This window comes from Varroa jacobsoni, unplaced genomic scaffold, assembly GCF_002532875.2.
Source record: "Varroa jacobsoni isolate VJ856 unplaced genomic scaffold, vjacob_1.0 contig00107, whole genome shotgun sequence".
Lineage (NCBI taxonomy): Eukaryota > Metazoa > Arthropoda > Arachnida > Mesostigmata > Varroidae > Varroa > Varroa jacobsoni.
This window is the reverse complement of record NW_019214409.1, coordinates 58723-77826: the sequence shown is the minus strand read 5'-3', so window position 1 is coordinate 77826 and position 19104 is coordinate 58723. Positions and strand designations below refer to the sequence as shown.

General features: G+C 38.7%; 1 protein-coding gene across 6 annotated transcripts; it reads left to right on the top strand.

The window, feature by feature from the left end:
* Window positions 1-99: 99 nt before the first annotated feature.
* Window positions 100-19104, top strand: LOC111270753 (uncharacterized). 6 transcript variants are annotated; one of them, XM_086972613.1, is made up of 6 exons: window positions 113-908; window positions 11995-12100; window positions 13632-13814; window positions 14176-14383; window positions 15675-15823; window positions 16061-19104. In XM_086972613.1, the coding sequence occupies exons 1-3, from the start codon at window positions 826-828 to the stop codon at window positions 13761-13763; spliced, it is 321 nt and encodes a 106-aa protein (XP_086828739.1). In that variant the 5' UTR covers window positions 113-825; the 3' UTR covers window positions 13764-13814; window positions 14176-14383; window positions 15675-15823; window positions 16061-19104. The 6 variants fall into 6 exon arrangements, 5 of the variants coding, with proteins under 5 accessions (XP_022706878.1, XP_086828738.1, XP_086828739.1 ...); XM_086972612.1 differs by lacking the exon at window positions 16061-19104 and having other exon boundaries at window positions 103-908; window positions 14131-14383; window positions 15675-15998; XM_086972614.1 differs by lacking the exon at window positions 15675-15823.

Here is a 19104-nt window from a genome sequence, read left to right as displayed (position 1 = left end):
GTAATCCATGTATTTTCCGTCTATCATAATGTTATTGAAAAGTATTTCATAAAATATGAACTTGTTCTTAGTTACTGCATAGTTCGATGGGCGTAGCGGTAGCCATTCCATTTACCCACCAGACTGCGCGAGGATTTTATATTAAGCATTCTACTAAGTGAGATCTAGCTTTCGCGCACGGATCGCCGTTTTACAACTGCTAGTAGTATGGTCCATAGAGTGAGTCCAACCGTACCACACAGCCGCAAATCACAGTGACCGAATCTGAGGGTTATGGGTAACGATGATATGGCCGGTTACGTCCAATTTTTCCCCGGGTTCTAGCGGGGTGGCGACAGCCCCGGACAAATCACTTATGCAGATACTGATCAGAGAGTCGGGCGAAAGTGATAACGAGTAAGACAGAAGGCCGGAACTAAGAACACGATGACAGCGAAGAACGACATCTATATGGATGATTTGAAGCCAGCAGTAGAAGTGTATCAGACGAGTCGTCTTAGACCGTGCAGCTAGCTAATCAAGTAATGACCAGTCTGTGAGTTTGCGCGCTTTGCTCAGATACAACCTGTTCTGTTTTTCAGCTAATCATGTCGTACTTGTCAACACATGATAGCCTTTGTAACAGCTTTCGTTACTCTTCATCGGTCGACTTGTCGGCGAGTAAGAAATAAAGCATTTGCCACGATGCCGCGAATATTTGAATGCTGCCCTACAGGCCGGCTAGAGTTTTCTGGTTCTCTGATCCCATTCGTTTGTAGCCAGTGACATTGGTCGATTACCACACGACGACGTGCATAGTGTAGCTGACAGCTGTCTGTTCGACCAATGGAATCATACAACATCGAAACCAAAGATTGGTGCTATGTCATACAGGCCTGCACGGACCGGTGGACTATCAAATCTGCAAGGTAAATTAATAAATGTACAATTTTTAACAATGTACAAAAATTTATATTATTAGTATGTTTTTTTTTTAATTCATTCAGGGAATCATTACCAGGCGTTATCGCTGTAGAATTTAGCTAAGTTAGTAACTGCGATATCGTAATGCCTTCAGAATTGCCTCGGTGGTTGACCTTGTTCGTGTATCGCGAGGCGCCGTCAACTTAAACTAGACAGACTATTAACAGCATTGCTAACAAAAACTTCCCAGTCACTTACGACTTAAGACTGACTCTTGTAAGTTGTCTTGTCGATCGACACTAATCTTCCTATATTCCTCGTTATATATATGGCCGTTGTGAGAAGTGTACTATAGAGAACGGTTACAAAACGAACGAAAATATAGGTTTCGTTTTTTAAACGAACATATTCGAATGCTGGTTGGTGTCACAGTTTAAGTTCTGACGCTACTAATGCGTTGACGACGCGTTATTGGTATTACGGTTCCTACGTTGAGCGGTTTGGTACGCGCTCTAATCCAATCATCTCGTAGGTTTGCATCTAATATGCCGTTCCGGTAATATAGAGGAACAAGCCAGAAAATAACGCGGACGTTCCACTGGTCGACCAATTTACACAGCCATCAGATAAAACGTTGCTCGACCAGACGGCACGGCTGTGCGCATCGATGCGTCTAGAAGTGTTTAGTCAGTCGCACTTACATTAATAGGATCGTATGCAGTAAAAAAGCTGCGAAACCTATGTCTATTTTGGCAGTACGCCTGAAATGATCTGATGCAAAGATACTTTAAACGGAATATTTCATTACTTTAGTGGTATATTTATAGTTGGCCAAACGAGTGTAGAATTTATTTTTACATTATTAACTATTCTTCATTGAGAAACACGTTTCAGCGGAAAAAATCTGAGCGCATAGACACAATTGTTGTGCCCACGTTCTTCAACATTTCATCTTAGTTTAACCTGGGAGTGTTCAGCTACGATGACTGACCTGTTTGATGCCATAAACAAATATTGCAGTCTTCTTGATACATTCATATTTGTCTTCATTCGTGGCAAACTAGCATACATAAGTAAAGTACGTATATATACATCGCCGACTATCGCGACCTTTTTAGTACTGGTAAACAATTCTGATCGCTTCTCATATGAACTTGATTCATTAACGCGCCGGCGACGGCGGCGGCAGCGGCGGCATTGTGAATTCATCAGTCGTTCAGTCATTTCAATTAAAGTCAGCTTTACATTGCATTAAATAAAGTAATTTGAAATTTCAGAATGGAAATCGACACTATATAAATTGCAGTATATACAAAAGCTTCTTCTGTTTCAAGTGGGCCACCACATGTTACTATCGGCATCTTTCGCAAGTATAAAAAGCAAACAAAACTGTCTGCCTATTTGTTATATTTCAACAGTGAGCGTTTTCAGTTTTTTTTTATACAGGAAAACAATCATTTTCATAGCAATAGACACCTGAGTGGTAGATCTGTTTGTATGTTCCGACTGTTCACATCGCTTCCTTTGTCTTAGGCCGTCTTTGTATTTCCTTAATATACCTGACGCAACATAACGATAATGAATCATTGATGCGTTCCATATTCTAAAGCTTTCCTCAAGGTACAGATTAGAAAAACGCTGGTTCTATGGACCCTAATTCATTATATGACCTCTGACCAGAAAGTCGCTGAATAAACTGATCGCTAAGATATAACTTTACTTTTATATACATATTTAAAATTTATCTATATGTATATAAAGTAACGTATATGTGGCTTGTGACGCAGTACAAAGCAACATTTACTGTTGCTGGATTTACTTTACGAAAGAGTTTCGGCTACAAATATTGAATTCTTATAACAGATAAACCCACAGCTATATATGTTTCTCTTATTTTTTGTTCCTTGCGATAGGGCGGTCGAGTATCTATCGTTATCAAAAATTAGTATGTTTCTTTCCGGAATTAATACCTGAATAAGATGCAATGGTTACTCATGCAGATCTGGAAAAAGTCATTGAAAATAAAGTTTAGTGTTCCATGACACTTGCCCCATCAATGGCGAGGTGTGAATAGTTGGCATCTTTCACAGCTCGGCTACCATGCATCTAAGGATCAATTTTTGACCTATGGATCAATTTGATATTACGTTACTGCAAACGAGAAACGGCGTTTCATCAATGATAGTCTCCTTAGCTGACAGTGTTATTTGCGTGAATAATAGGCCAGTATTATACGGCTTTCGAATAACACCTAAACGTAAAAAATCTCCAGATTTGTACGGAGAAATGTTCTCTCGCTCATTGCGTACGACAGTCTCTTCCACCTCGAACCTATTTTAAACCTTTTTTTATACACGTACTACGTGCACTCAATATCCACACTGCAGACGCACGTAGCTCTGCATAGGTGTGTAAGATATTATTTTAGTAAGGAAGCAGCTGGATACCCTACACGAGTGCCCACATTAGGAGTTTCGTCCTTTTAACCCGTTTCGTATAGATCTGTGCCCTGTGAACACCTACAAAGGTTTCCAAACGAGCAAAGTATATTTTGACTGATATATATTCGGGTCAATATGAAGTCTTGAAAATGATTTTTTCCAAGCGTAATCAATTAGGAGCTGAACCTCAGGCACAATTAGAAGTCCTCCGACGGAAAAGAATCTGCATTGTACTTGGATGATTAGGCGACTGTGTGCCTAGCGGACATGATTTCCTTATATATACATTCGCCAGACTCCATGCTCTTAGGGGCTCGGTTGTTCGCGATAAAAATTTATAATTTATTTCAACCTCAGAAACAAACGGCCGATAACCACGTAATGAACTGGGAGTTTGCTACTGGGAACAGCAATGTATAAGTTGCACTTAGCAGCTAAATACAGTGGATGTAACGCAAAACTAATAACAGGGACGTAAGCATTTGACGCGATCCAAAGTGAGTTTGGATCAGAAAAACGTATGAACGCATTAAAACTAGAACTGTTTATCTGTGACAACGTCGTTGATACATATTGAGAAAATAAAATGTTTAATAGCATTAGTTCAAAGCTTAATTCTATACCTGTCTATAGTTATTATTGTTTAGCTTCGATTCGTTTAATCGCGGGAACTATCGCACAGCACTCCTATCTCTACAACCAGTTTAATAAATCAGTTTGTGTTTTGTGAGGATCCCGTTGCGCCATGTTAGTCAATCTCATTAGTATAATAGTCTTCCGAAGTTTGATATCTTATATAACTTTAGTTGTGGTTTAATTAAGAACTTGCTCCTTGGAAAGTTCAAGCCATATTTAAATAGCGAATTGAATATATGTATGCATATAGTAGTTATTCTGCCAGATTGGCACATGGATAAGTTATCAAACACATACTGTGCAGCGTTTTCTCATAGCGAAACGACCGAGGACACTCTGATCGTGGTCCGGAAGGCGCAGACCATACGGTTTCGGTCCCCCAAAGCTGACTCCATTTTGCCAATATGATTTGTGAAAAACCCAGAAAAGATACCCATACAGAAATAGACGTTAAGTACCTTTTGAATCTAATGGCCAATAATAACGCTACACATCGACACGCCCGCGAAGGCGGATTGCGTTCGTAAGTTCAAAAAGACAGTCGAATATTCGCTGCAGCTTTCTACCGTTGTGCTGATCAAGCAATTATTTCGAATTCACTCTTGCTACACCGATGCAAATAGAGAAGAGTAAACAGGAGAGCTGATGTTTCAACATAGATTTTTGACTAGTATATGTACCCAGTAGAGAAGCTTACTGTTTGAATTGAAGATTCGCAAATTCTACCCCTTAGATCAGACGAAGATTACCTGATTGAACCTAACTGGCTTTAGAAAAAAGCAAAAGCAAAGTGTCACCACTTTGAAATTTGTCGAACAGCCAGCCTATCCTAAATGACAGCGATCTTGCATCCGTCTAATGATTTCTCGCAACGGTGCATACTATAACCACTTTGGACACAGCCTCTACTTGTCTGAAGTATTTGTTGCCCAGCTTCGTAGGACAGGAGGACAAGCTGGGCGTAGAAATTTATTGCTGAATTATTTTTTTCATGCCTAATCACCTGATTTACATTCCAGTTCATGCCACTGAGCACTTTCTATTTAGAGTCCTAATTTGTTAGTCAAATTGGATCCTATTCATATAGAGAATTAGACATATTCTCATCACAATAAAAGTATGCGAAACGACATTATCAGTAGGGGGTCGCCGTCTCAGATTAGTCAAGCTAAGCATTCGGCCTCCTCCAACCTTTTTCGACTTACGACTCTGTATCGTATTATATCTATGCGTACGGCCCCTAAATTCGACGAGCCATTTCAATGGCATCCAGTGTTATTCGAAGATGAGGTGAAAATGAATCGGAAGAACTTGTGAGGAGATCGAAATAACAGCCTAGGTCGCTGACTATATTTTTACATACATAGGGTACGGATCATGTCACTGGGTTTAAGTAAGGGGCTTTTACCTCCTTAGTCAGCCACCTAACGATGGCTATCGGTCTCATCAGTAAGTCTTTGGTTAGCAAGGCCACGGATCGCTTGCTTTCGCTGTGCTTTATGATATCTTACTCAGTTTGACCTTTAGGACTAATCTGATCCACTCGCAAACTTCATTCATTTTTATCTTAGAAAGAAGAGTTTGTGTTACTTCACTTTACGCTTTTGTCACACTCTACGTTCCAATCAATATGATGCTCTCCATGTGACTGACAAAAATGATTGCCGAAGATTACAGACTTTTTACACTAATTGAAATATTAAAGATGGTTTATGATCACAATAGATTGTGCTCTGCATAAATAACTGGGGGAGCAGGGGGAGGGGCACTATTTCATAATAACCTAAAAAACGTAGTGTTCTTCTAGAGTGCTTATTATGATCAGTACTTCGCTATATATAATTATATATACCTTATTATTATATATTATATTGATATATATTATTCTAATCTTTTATTATGAAATTCTTTTACATTTACATTATATATATATGTAAAGGTTTTTCAGATTTACTCTAAAACTTTTCTTCGAGGTTCTTCTGAGCAAAACGTATCTTCTTCAGTGCTGTGGTGCCAATCACGACTTACGTTCCACGTAATAATGATGCTGGAATTATTTATACTAAATCATTGACGTTAATAAACAACGCCTCACTCACAAACAACGCGGCCCGGATGTGACTAGAATGGGTGAACTGAATGTCCTGGAAACATATGGAATAGTTACAAACAGGTGAAATAAGGCCCGGATAAGAGCCGAATCCAAGAACACCAGCTACTTGAAATAGATTTATGATAGTCGAATTTGCAAATGAAGCATTAAAGATTAGATGCACACCTGGCAGTGTTTAGGATAAAAACTGATCAAGTTCAGCTGGAGAAAGCCGAGAAGCAAAGCTGCCTCAGTGTACGCGAAGATTTCATGACGCAGAAGATGCTCATTCATATGAGCTATACACATCTCCATACTGTGCCTCATCTGCATGCATAACAAAATAGTGCTAACTATCGGTAAAGCTAAATTGATTACCTCAAACCTCTTTGTCTAATTATATATTCCAGTAAATCACGCCAAAAGTTGACAACAAACAGTGTTTTTCAACTAAGCCCACTAGCATAATACTTACACGATGCTCTAAGAGAAGAACCAGGCCCGGCGTCATTAAAGTCACCACAAACCAAATAAGGCAGACGCCCGTGAAATACAGGCCTCTAGGTTTTAGACAATATTAAGGTGTCCGCAGCTTACGTTATTTGCATTATGGTTTTTCATTAAGTTCTGTAAAAATGTAAATTCTACACATAAACGCGTTCGAAACAAAACTAATTATTAGAAAAAAATCAATACGAATTTTGAGATTTGAAAACGTATTCTAATTAATTGTTTTACAATGTTTTTATGAAGACCTTAAAACAGATAAGGAACCAAGTGAGGCAACTGCATGGCTCTACACATAAAAAACAATATGAAGTAAGCGTCGTTTTCTGCAACTTCAAATACGATCCAAATATATCCAGTGTGGTAGGGCATTTTCAATGAACTCAATGTGTATTATGCGTAATCGAACAGGCAAGCTGTTCTGTACATATTGATAGATCTTCTTTTTCTACCCTATTGATTAAATCAGGCACTGAACAAGTTGCACGGCTTACCTCTATAACGATCGATTATCACGAAAATAGAATCCAGATCATCAAAAACAACTTGGTGGCATACCAGTAACGCTGAGAAGGTCTATCGTCGGTTAGCTGGCTCACTTCGAAATTATCTATCTGTATATTCATATTTTTAGTACCGTTGAATGAAATCATCGGTGCTTCTGAAAAAGGTTTAATTCGTTTTTCTTCGTCTACCTGACCTGTGCGTTAAACCTTTAGGGCTAAACCAGGTCTTGTTTCTCTTGAAACAATAGTTCTACGTCTGAGATACGATCTCTGTCCTGCTATGGAGTAGGGTAACTAAAATGTCATGGTGATAATATAAAATTACCCTTTTCTGCCCTCATATCCACTATAAGATATCTTCAAAATGTTATTTGTATTACTCACTGAGTATGATAACGCCGTTCTATCATCTAAAAATACAGAACCTATTACTTTTTGATGGTGTAAATAAGCGTAAATTTCGAAAGCACTCGTACCGAATAGTACAAATACGATGGGCAACCTAGATTCTCATAATAGCTATCTCAATGTTTTCACAATAGGTCATGATGCTTATTGACAATATTGTTGAACTTTCAGATGGTTTACAACAGACATACGCCAAACTTAAAATAATTAAACTTATATGAAATCACCTCATCTATTAAGTCGTATACTCATACGCAACGGCATTTCAACAAACGTTAATTAATTTTGCAATAAGTAAGTTATTTGTAATGTTAACATGTGTATTTTTTCGGATTATTATCCGAACTAACTTCTCCGAATCGAACTAACTTCTTTAAGAAATGCAGGGATTTAAAAAATCTTCATTCAGTTTTTTTCTGATATAAAAACAGCTCGTTTGAAAAGAATATACTACTCTTCTAGTGTCCTCCTTCCGATATGTAGTGCAAAGAAAAACGTAACGACCTTTTAGACAATCGTTATGGTTAAAAAGAGATATTCCAATTTAATAAATAAATACCTTATTGCCGGACTTGTTTACAAGTTGGATGAGATCTGACTTATCCGCTTCAAGTAGCCGTAAAAATTTACTGAATAAATGTGGTCCCATTTGCTGAAATTAAACAAACAAGATTTTCACTTTTAAATTTTACGAGTAATATACGTACGTGTACAATAAAAGGGAAAACGTTATAGTTCGCTGATCGAAGGCCCTTAGGTATCAATTCTTTTAGTTAACCATCCAAATACTATACTCTAGCAGGCCAAACTCACATATTTGTCTAATAATAACCTTATGAGCAAATCTGCGGGACAAGAGAGCATCGATCAGCGTGCCCGTCCGCGTGACTTGTACTGGACACGCACTAACACTTCAAGTACCCGACCCTAGATTCACGTTATCCTGTTAATTAGTCAAATATCCTGAATCCCTCGCTGAGCTCATTTTATCAACAATGTATACAAAATAGCACATTTTTAGAACGGTGTGTTCCTAATTAACATTACGCTTCGTATGATTTGTTTTATCAAGAAGTACAACAAGTCAGCTCTAATCTTACATTGACCCAATTAGACAATCGTACATGACCGCCATTAAACTTTGATTGCATTTCTGTCATGATAATAAAAAATTGTCTTTCGAGCAAAACACTAATAACATTATGTTTTGGATTATCTCAATAACTGCATGCACACGAACATCCGAAACGCACGACCATCCGACCTGTAAGCACGCACGGGCATGTATGAAAAGCCTTAGCAGTAAACTCTTTTTTGGTGAGTTAAAATATTCTTACATATAAAAATTTTCTTGACGTACAAAAACATCATGTTCAGTAAGTCAGGATCTCTGTTCAGAGTAATCTGTCTGAAAGATGAAGTTGGGGATATCAAGGTCTGGGATGAAAACTGAAAAAAGATAACAAATATATTCGAATTTTCACAACAAATCAACATTGGCAATATGTAACGGGTGAATTACATATTAAATGGGGAAGAAGACAAATTTGTTATTTTGTAATGTTGGATAGACATGGGGCATATGTAGACCTTAAGTGTACAGAAATTGTTAGCCCAACCAGTGTGTGATTTGTATAATACTGAACACAAAGAACTTTAAATAGAACCGAAATTTGCTGTAGATTTGTCGTCTAAACACATAAAAGCATAATATGTTTTCGCATTTCGACTAAAAAATAGGTCATTGTCTATCTAAGGTATCTAGTTCACTTTTCCTTATCAGTGTCATGCGTTCCACCATCCTTATACTGGGTGCTCCCGTGAGATTTTTGGATCTAGCGTGTGCTTATTAACAGAAGTCAGTGAATGCTCTATTATTTTCATGGCATTCCCTGCTCAATTGTCTTATACTTCTATCGCTACAGCTTTGGCCACACCGCGCACAACTTCTGCTCAGAATGAAACATGGGAAACGTCATTATAGTGTCGTGTTCCGTCCCAGTGTGCGTGCGCGTTGTCAAAGATAACACTGAAGAAGCAGGACAGTGCTGGTCTGAGACAACAAGGGGTTGTAGGCTGGCGGAAGATAGCGGCAAACTCCGGAGGCCAGAGCGTTGAGAAGACCTACATCTTCTCCAGCGTTATTTCGTTCAGTTCGCCATGGCTCGCTGATCCGACGAAGAGAAACGGTCTGTCGAAAAGAATTTCCTTGGCAGTGAATTTTTTCAACTGATTCCTCTCTCTCTCTCTCTCTCTCTCTGCCGGCAATGGCGCAAGCGGTTAAGGAAGGAAGCAATTCTAAAGGCCTTCGAATAGTTACCGTTGCGAGCTGGGGAACTGTGCCGTTGCTCCTGTTTTCTTTTTTCTGCAGCAGTCGCTATCATTTCGGTCTTGCATACACTAAGACAAGAGGTACTTCCTGTTATGCTGCTTAGTGCCATGACCACTGCTGTTGCTGTAGTAGTAACTGCGAGTGAAGAGAAAAGGGACAAAAAGGGGAAATAGCTCTTGTTTACCCGGTTTATTTTCTTGCTTCTGTTCCTGCGTTCGCCCGCCTCTTCCCCGTCATCGTCGATGACATCTCCAATGTCGAATTCTCCGGCAAGATTGAAGCGGGATAGGTCGTCTCACAGTAATCCTTCAGCGTAGTGAAAAGCATAGGTGCATTTCAGTTCGACTGCTCCTGTCAATCCAGCTGGGTTCAGTAGAAGTCTTAAAGGGAAAATAGCGCAACGAATTTGAGCAAGGATCTATTACATGGTATTAGACAGTTTACTTTGTTCGACAGTTGAGGGTGTCAGGTCGTTGAAAAGTATGTTAAACTAATATGTTCGATGTAGTCGTTACTGCTAGGTTCGACTTGAAGCAGTACTCTCTATTCTTTAATATGACTACTTCTTTAATGAGCACAGACTATTTCGTTATATTTCAGACAAATATCTCTTTACGTTTAATAGATATTCATAGCATAGTAGCGAAAAGAATATGTCATGATATTACTGAAGACTCATTGTTATTATTAGGGCATCTATTTTAATTAAGAATTGTCTATAACAGAAAAATGTATTATATCTACAGTTGTAGGGCCCTGCTTATTATCGCTTTAAGTTCTAAAATAGGTTCAACGTTATACGTGGGGCAGAATGTCGGTTGACACGTTACAATTGAGATTTATATTGCTAAACGTATATATAGACGAAAAAAATCGGCAGCCACATCCAAGATTGTCAAGACGAAAATTAGTCACTAAAAATGATAATTTGTATATACACTATGTAAAATAATAATATCAAATATTTTACTCCCAATCGAGTTTGCTGTCTTATATTGTTCCGATAATGACAAGTGTATCTATATGGTGATCTTAAATGGTCTAAAAAAATGGTTGCCTAGCAAGCCTTACGCAAAGCTAGGTCTATCCGTAATAGTTGTGAATATTCGATTGCACGTTTTCTAGGTTATTTTCAGCCTCACAGTAACCCATTTGTCATCGTCCGCACCATTCGTCGCTGTGACAAAAATCAGCCAGCGATTTGACATGCCTAAGGTGCTCAGCGTGCGACAATAAGCGACCGCTGTATCGTTTAATAAGAATACGTAAACAATTGATTCGTTTCTAAGCACAGCTGCGATTCGAAATAATGCAAAGTAGCTAGGTTGGAAGGGGTCTACTGGGGTGTTGCGTAGGGCTTGTATGAACGCAAAGGCAATTATAGGCTACGTTACTTAGTAACGAAAAGAAGAAGAATTTTATAAAAATTTATCCTTTGATTACTATTTTGGAAAAAATATTATTTTAAGAAATAGTGACCGTTATGGGCTATCACCACCATATGAACGTTAACAATTGTGTTGATGAATTCTTTATGCAAAGATACCTCGGCGATTCTAATGGCGTTTCATTTATAATAAATTTCCATGGAGTTGCGTATTTTCCATCTTTGTCTAGAATACCGCTTAGCCAGTTTTCTACATACACAATGATGAATACACAAATGTTGTTAGTGTTAGGGATTCTAATCTACATACTCTATCTGCCTATTTAGAGTGATATCATTAATTTAAGGATATGACAGTATAGAATAGCATGTGCATCAATATTAGGTGAAACAAGGCCAAATCATATAATCATGCAAATAATCTACGAGACGAATTATTTAGTCAATAGTTGACGACAGAAGAGCACGTTCGATCTTTTGAAGTTACATGATGCATAGATATGATACGAACTTAATAGTTATCAGAGAGTAATCGACCGGTGACCCTGTATCAGCCGCAGCAGATGGTCAAAACCTTCATATCACCAAGTATCAGATCGCCTCCATGCAGGCCGAATATTTCAACAGATAATTCATGGCCCGGATCGCTGCGGCGTATTGGGAACATTGTGTCGGCAGCGGTGGGGAAGCCCTAGCGTGTCTGTAGATATTCTACTGCTTACCAAAGGTGCTAACGCTCGTACCTTCTAGCTTACCCTTAAGCCCGTTGTTCTTTCTTGTAGGTCCTATAAGATCTGTGCTGCTGATGCTGCTCACTCCCGTGCCAGTATCGACACTACTCATTTCATTCTGGCAACGGCAACTTGGATGGGAGATAATCGAAACAGGGTAAGTGCCGATAATGGGGAGTTGTGGGTACTGCGAGGACGTGTGGGAAAACAGCCCGAATTAGCCCAGTGATAGATGCATCTTTTGGAGATTTACCCGTACAAAAAAGTTGACTAAACGACGTTGAACGCATATTTGTTACCTTTGGAATCGTGTATAGCAATCTACAGACAATCGATCCAAAACAATCGACATGTGGCTGTTAGCTTTCTATCGAAACAAGTTCCTGTTTTATACCCAACAAATGAAAAACATCATGATTAAAGTTGACCTGGCGGCGATCTAGAAAAAGGAACTACGGTATCGAATATGTTGCCGCCCACGAACCGGGAAGCGGTTGAACTTCTTTCAGTAATGTGCATAATTAGTACATGCTAGCCCTTAAAACGAGGGCTGTCCACATGATAAGGTGCCATTTCCATTCTTCCTCATTAGTTGTCAGTGTACATGTGCCTACTTGAATGTGGCTGAATTTCTGTCTTTTTCATGCTCGTTAAAAACCTGTTGAGAAAGAGACCAACACGTTAGCATGTGTTTCTTAACATATTAAGCTTATGAGCGAATGAATTAATCATGGACTGTCCAAGTTAACATTGTTTTATTATACGCAACATCCTATTTTGAATCCGGCCTTCCACAGTAATGCACCGCTACATTGTTTCGAGTTTCGAAGCACCTTCATTTTAGGGCCACATCGTAAAGCCCAGCGGGTTCACAGTCGTATCATTATGAGAACAAGAATGTATTTCATTCAATTAGGTATTAACGCATAGATCATATCTTGATAACCGCTTCGTTAAAAATTAATGTCTATCACAACATTTCCCACTTCAATTTTGGTCTAGTCTTTTATTTGAATCAGCCGCCTTTCAATACAATGGCGCCACAGTCATAGTTCATCTACTGCGCAAGTATTTACGTTCCATACAACATCCATAGAGGTATCCCTATGAGCATATGTACATAAATTTTATTGTTTATCGTCGTGAACTATGCGCGTGCGCAAGTCGCTGTCTGCACGAACAACTGTCTACTATAGGAAAAGTAACAAAATTGCCTGATGTATCTTTGACATTAAATAGCAGCATCAAAGTCAACAGCGAACTTCTCGAAAAAGGATATATTTTTCAAAATATATATTGCTCAACGACAGTTCCAATTTTCCAAAATACCTTTACCGTCTGCTAGCAAGGAAAAAAACATCAAGCCCATAGCTGTTGACAGAGAGTGGTTACGGTAAATTAGCTATCGAATGACATAATCGAACCAGAATAGAACATGTTGTCGTCGTATGTGGCTTACGGTGTTGAAATGTTAATTGAGGAACGTTGCCATTAATCGTCTGACATTATCTTAAATTAGCTACCTTTAGAACTACAACAACGCTATTCTAGATTCTGTTACTTTACCGCACAGATAGCCCTCTACTAGTGTTTTTTTTTCCGATTTTTGTTTGTCATCCCTTGAGAATCACTTCATTACAGAGTTCTCTCTTCCATTTTTAAAATACTATCACTGTTTTTAATTTCAGGACATTCCGCGTCTTGCTAAAGCGTTTAAAGAATGCGAAAAATATGCGCCGACCATTCTTCGAGATGGACGTGCAGGACACAACGAAAGAAAGCGCAATGGCACAATGAAAGGCATCAACACAGATCGATAGTAACGCAACTGCTAGGAACGGGAACGTTTTTTTGAGAATCGCCTCAGAAACGTAAGAAAAATCAAAATAAGAGAGAGATCGGCGAACTTTAGGCCCTTAAAGCATTTCTATCCTATAGTAGGTTACCGGGTTAAACAAAGCAAATGTCCGGAAGTGTAATGATGATATTTGTCCATAGTTTTCGGCTGATATCAACACTGAAACGTAGATTCAAATCGAATAAATACGAACAACTAAACGTTATTTTAAAAAAATTGGCTGCAATTTTCCGTGTGGCGCCATGGGCCATTCTATGTAGCGGTGTGATGTAAAGTACTCGTGTACCATTTTCTATGCAAATTTATTTTCATACCTGCATCGGAACAAGGTTGCGCTATTTCTCGTCTTAATGTATTATTACGTTACCTAAAAGGGCGGAGAAGTGTGAGGTAAATCGATCAGAATTGCCCAAGAAGATTATTACATATCACCGAACAAGTTGTCCATCGCACACTGCTTGGAAAAGCACGGGTCACAATGTGCGGTACGGCGCAGAAGATCTTTGGATAGTCGAAATTTTAACATCATTAGAACCTTGAGATCTTCCGAGCGATTGCTAGCTGAGATTATCAATCTTATAGGTGAGTAAACGCAATTCAAAAGTGCCTTTCGTATTCAGAAGCGCATGGCGTAATTAATTTTAAGCCGAACTCCTATACTGCGCTTCCAAGTTCTCCGTTCCGCAAGGCTCGTTGCCATTGGCCCAATAGGTACATTGATATCGATCTATTCTGCTAGTACGAAAAAAATATATATAAAACCATAATATGTAACAAAGGAGTGCTTCAAGCTTTAGTAAATTACTTCCGTATGACAGTTGCCGTGACCCAATACGATCCTTTCTACGACAACCGAAATATCTACTTTTCGGGTGTCGATTAAAGCATTCAGTCACCAGCTTTGTCGCCTTCTCTAGCATGGATTAGTCGATCAAATGATAGAGATCGCGTCACGTACTGATAGATCTATACGGTATCCTACTATTAACTCAAATCAACTACATGTTATTTTATGTATAGGTTTTCTTTTTTTCCCTCTTGACATATCCACCAGTGAGGATTCAGTTAATTCGCTAGTGGATAAGGTAAGCGTAATCGTTTTAGAGTTCCTATATTAGAATCACTCGAAAAGACTATATGCTTTAAAAGTAAGTACGTAAAAAGTACACAGGAAAATTTCGCAAAAGTAAATAGTTCCGCTTATGGCCGTTTCACAGTGCCTTAACACTGATTCGAGAAACATACGGGCGCATACGGCCTCAGAGTGCCGGCATTCTCTCAAAAATTCACTACTTACCTATGTCATAGTTAAATTTCATGCATATTCTCACAGGACGAAACGATCATTCGTGGTTAGTGTATTAAACAATTCAAAGAGTATAGTTTGTCGGAAGTTATCAACTAACTTTCCGACAAGCAAAAAGCTGATAATAGTAGATGGCGTCGTGCTCCTTTAACAATCATCCTTGGCGCATATGTTACTCCTCAAGAACGGATGGGCGGAAAACGGACGGATGAAAAAAATGGCACTACCCTTAAATATGAAAGTCACTTCAATTTCAGAGGGGAACTGTAGACTTCAGCTTTGCATATGGCTAGTAGCATATGATAGTACCGCTATACAGAAAAATAGAAGCTAAATTATGCCTGTGTATTCACTGGGCGTTACAGATAGACATGGTGTGTTTTATCTTTTTGCAAATATACGTCTAGTCAGTTAGAAGGAAGGTACGCCTCTGTAATCTTCTATCGCAAAATTTATTACCATCAAGAAAGAGAAGCCTTCCAAAGAACTAAATGAAAGTGGATCTGAAACTGTAACAGTTATTTTGTGTTAGGATCAGTTAACAGTTTCACATATTATCCAAAACAGGTTAGCCCGCTAGCCCTGCTATTCATCGAGGAGCAAGTGTACGAGATTTCTTGATTTTCGTGCAAGAAATGGAAGTACATCGTTACCCGTGCACGAGCACGAGCACGAGAAGGATGTGACCAAAATTAATCCAGTGCTTTATCAAAAAGGTAGAAAAACAACTGAACCTTAAAAGTACTGAACCGGCCAAGGGACGTTTTTGTAGCTCGATACGCGACCCGCGGATCTCTGTCACTGCGTACTTTTTTTAGAACCTATCAGTGTTTTTGCATAGCATTGACGATTTAGCTCGTTCAGCAATAAAAAATACCGTTCTTTAACTAATTGAATCGTCAATGTCTCTAACTAACAAAGCTAATGAAAACTGTAACGTCTTTCGAATGCAGGCCGAACGAGAAGGTAACAACGATAAAATGGCGCGTCAATGGATAAAATCCGTGAAAAGAGTGCAATATAAGGCTATGTAACTAACAGCTGTTACAAGTACGCTTGCGGGTCGATCTAGAGCATGCGTATTGCAGGCTCAGGTCACACGCAAATCTAATCCACGAGCTCCTTTCTGATCAGGCCCTTGAAAATGTACCTAAACTGTTCCAAATTATGAAAGGCAAGTTTGTCCTAAAAACGAATTTTCCATGTAACATCGTTTCGTGAAATAAGGTCACGGGTATCGACAGTTGCACTCGTCCGTGTGTGTTTTTTAGATGAACTCGGCGCTCATCTATACAATTGAATTTGTATAAATAAATGGATGAATAAATAGGAATGTAGTATTAAAGAGCAGTTACAATTCAAAATATTTTACTATTTAAACATGAAAGCATCAGCATTTCGACGAATTATACACGAAAATAAATATCATTGATTCAATTCAGATTGTAAGATGTATCCTCCTGTGGAGCGGCTGCTCCCGCCAAAATATGCGTCTGCAATCGGTCGGCTAAGCGGACCAATGAAGCCCAACCGTGATGTTATTTACTTTACGTGATATTAAGAATTTATCTATGACATTATACATTGTTGGTTTCAACTGGAAGAAAACAACACGATGCCTTCAATACTTTTCTCTTCTAATTGTTCCCTTTAATTTCTGCGTGAAATACGCAGCTGTTGCTAGCCATATTGATACACGCAGCCCATCCCTGACTGAATAAAGCTGTTAAGTTACTGTCAAGAAATCAGCTAATCTCTCTAACAGTGAAATAGGTCATAGCGGTTATGGCCACCATTGAATAGTCCTTCCAATTAGGCACATTGCATTGAGCGTAGATTCAACTGTCGAACTGAATATTCAGAAAACCGAAGAAGTGCATTTATATATATTATAATACAAGAACGTGCATAAATTTAAAGCTCAGCTAGTTGATGATGTATAATTCTAATTAATTCTCTTTTTCTTTTCCTGGGTTTCGGACCCAGAGACTTTTTTCGTATCTGTCAATCTCTACATCCACATATTCTCAACGCGAACCGCAGTAATGTAGATTTAAGATAGTTCCCTGCTTGTCTAAACATGATAATCATTCGAGGTCAAACGCAAATTTCTTGCTACTGCCGCCGCAGATCATTCCATATTTGGAAGTAGCTGATTAGCATGATTTAATTTCTCGTATATTCCTATGGGGCAGCCCATCGAGTTACAAATTTGCTGTTGCGGATTTCCTCGTTAAGGGTCGTTTCATGGAAACTGGAACGAACCAATGATACCCAAACAAAGTACATCCTGCGGGGCAGCGTTCATTATTGATTTTTCTAAAAGACGAGATATTATGTGCCAAGTCCAAGTGGAAGATTGCTGACCTCGAGACTTCAGAGCTCGGCTGAATCATCTAAGAGCTCTCGAAGCATCCGTTACGGCGAGGTTTCGTCTTATATTCGTCACATATTCTGAAGCACCATTCAGATGGTGAACTGCTCTGCATGCAGTTATGAAATTGTCTAATTGGGCAGCATTGCGAAGTTGTGGAGCAGAAAAGTACTGCGCAATGCTTTTTCAAGATTCGAGTAGGATTTATTGAGTGCATCCATTAGCAAATAGGTCTATCACGTATATGTTCGGGCCTACGTGGCTGGCCTCGAGCGGCATGACAGCTCACAAATGCTCATATAATTAAAACATTTATATATTTTTAAATGCAAAACCGCATAGAATATGCATGCTAGCGCCACAACTACCGTAACTCTCCTCAGGCAGAAACAATGTATAATAGCATACGTTTAATGTGATGACACTATGGAGGTATTATTAGACGAGCAACAACTGAGTAAGGGGCAAAAATGAAAAATAATCACTGCAGATGGATTTTGGCCCAGGACTTCAATAGCCTAATAAGAAAATATATTTGAATACGTACTCTAAGGGAACCACAGCAGATGAAATGTTCCCAAATCGCGTATTATGTAGGCGCGTCCATGACGTTGTATTCTCTTATCGCATTACGGGACTGCTGAGCGACTGTTATCAGGAGATTTGATATCGTTCACTGAATTCACGTGATAGATACGGCACAGCATTTTGAGTCAGAAGATGATAAACATGGAGACCAAATGAACCGCTCAAAACGAGCACGGGAAAAATGTGTAAAGATGTTTATGTCATTGTATATGAAAGTTGCTGTCGTAGATCTTTTATAAATCGTCAAGAAGAATGATAATGTGGCGTTACTAGTAGTCACAAGAATTACTTTTAAGATAAAAGTATCTTTAGTACTTCGAATAAATCACATCGGCCTTTTTTTCTAAAGTTTTTCGGTATCATATGTAGTCCAGCTGTCTGTATTGAAATGGTGCATTTTGAATTTCCGTTCACGTTTGGATAATTGTTCAATAAAAATATAGATTCAATAAAATATACAACATTTTTAACAGCCGATTTTATAATATAGGAAGTATTTACTTACAGACGACACAACTTGCCGTTCGGACAAAGTAATAGATGTCTTTCATTTTGAATCATGTGTGACAAATATTAGAGATAGTACAACTTTCGCTAAATCAACGATCATACAGTTTTTTTTTTTTATATTGACAAGTGCGTTAGAATCAAACATGTGTCGTCAGGGCTTCGTTAAACAAATACGTTTAGTAAGAACATGGCGTGTTGTTATTGCAATTTGGAATCGAGCTTAATCTCTCATAGAATGGTAATCAAGAATGTTCATCAGTTGATCTCGATCCGTCATGTTCCACTGATTATTATGGTTAGAAATTTGTCAGCTTGATAATCGTTCTCTCGTGAGGCGTCAAACAGATGATCGATCCGAGGAAGGTCGGTCGCAGGTCCCCGTTAGCAAATCCTACCCTATAGCACTATTGATTTCAAGTATAAATGTTCCAAATCCATGTCATGTCTCTTATGGTTAGATCATAGGTTTATTAGTTTATGCATACATCCTGAATAAGATCGAATAATTACTATTACTCAGTCGTA

Excerpts from the sequence above, each read along its gene's own strand:
- LOC111270753 (XM_022851143.2), top strand. The coding sequence starts at position 826 with ATGGAATCATACAACATCGAAACCAAAGATTGGTGCTATGTCATACAG. Across the intron at positions 909-11,994 it reads TGGACTATCAAATCTGCAAG|GTCCTATAAGATCTGTGCTG; the intron begins GTAAATTAATAA and ends TCTTTCTTGTAG. Across the intron at positions 12,101-13,631 it reads TGGGAGATAATCGAAACAGG|GACATTCCGCGTCTTGCTAA; the intron begins GTAAGTGCCGAT and ends TTTTAATTTCAG.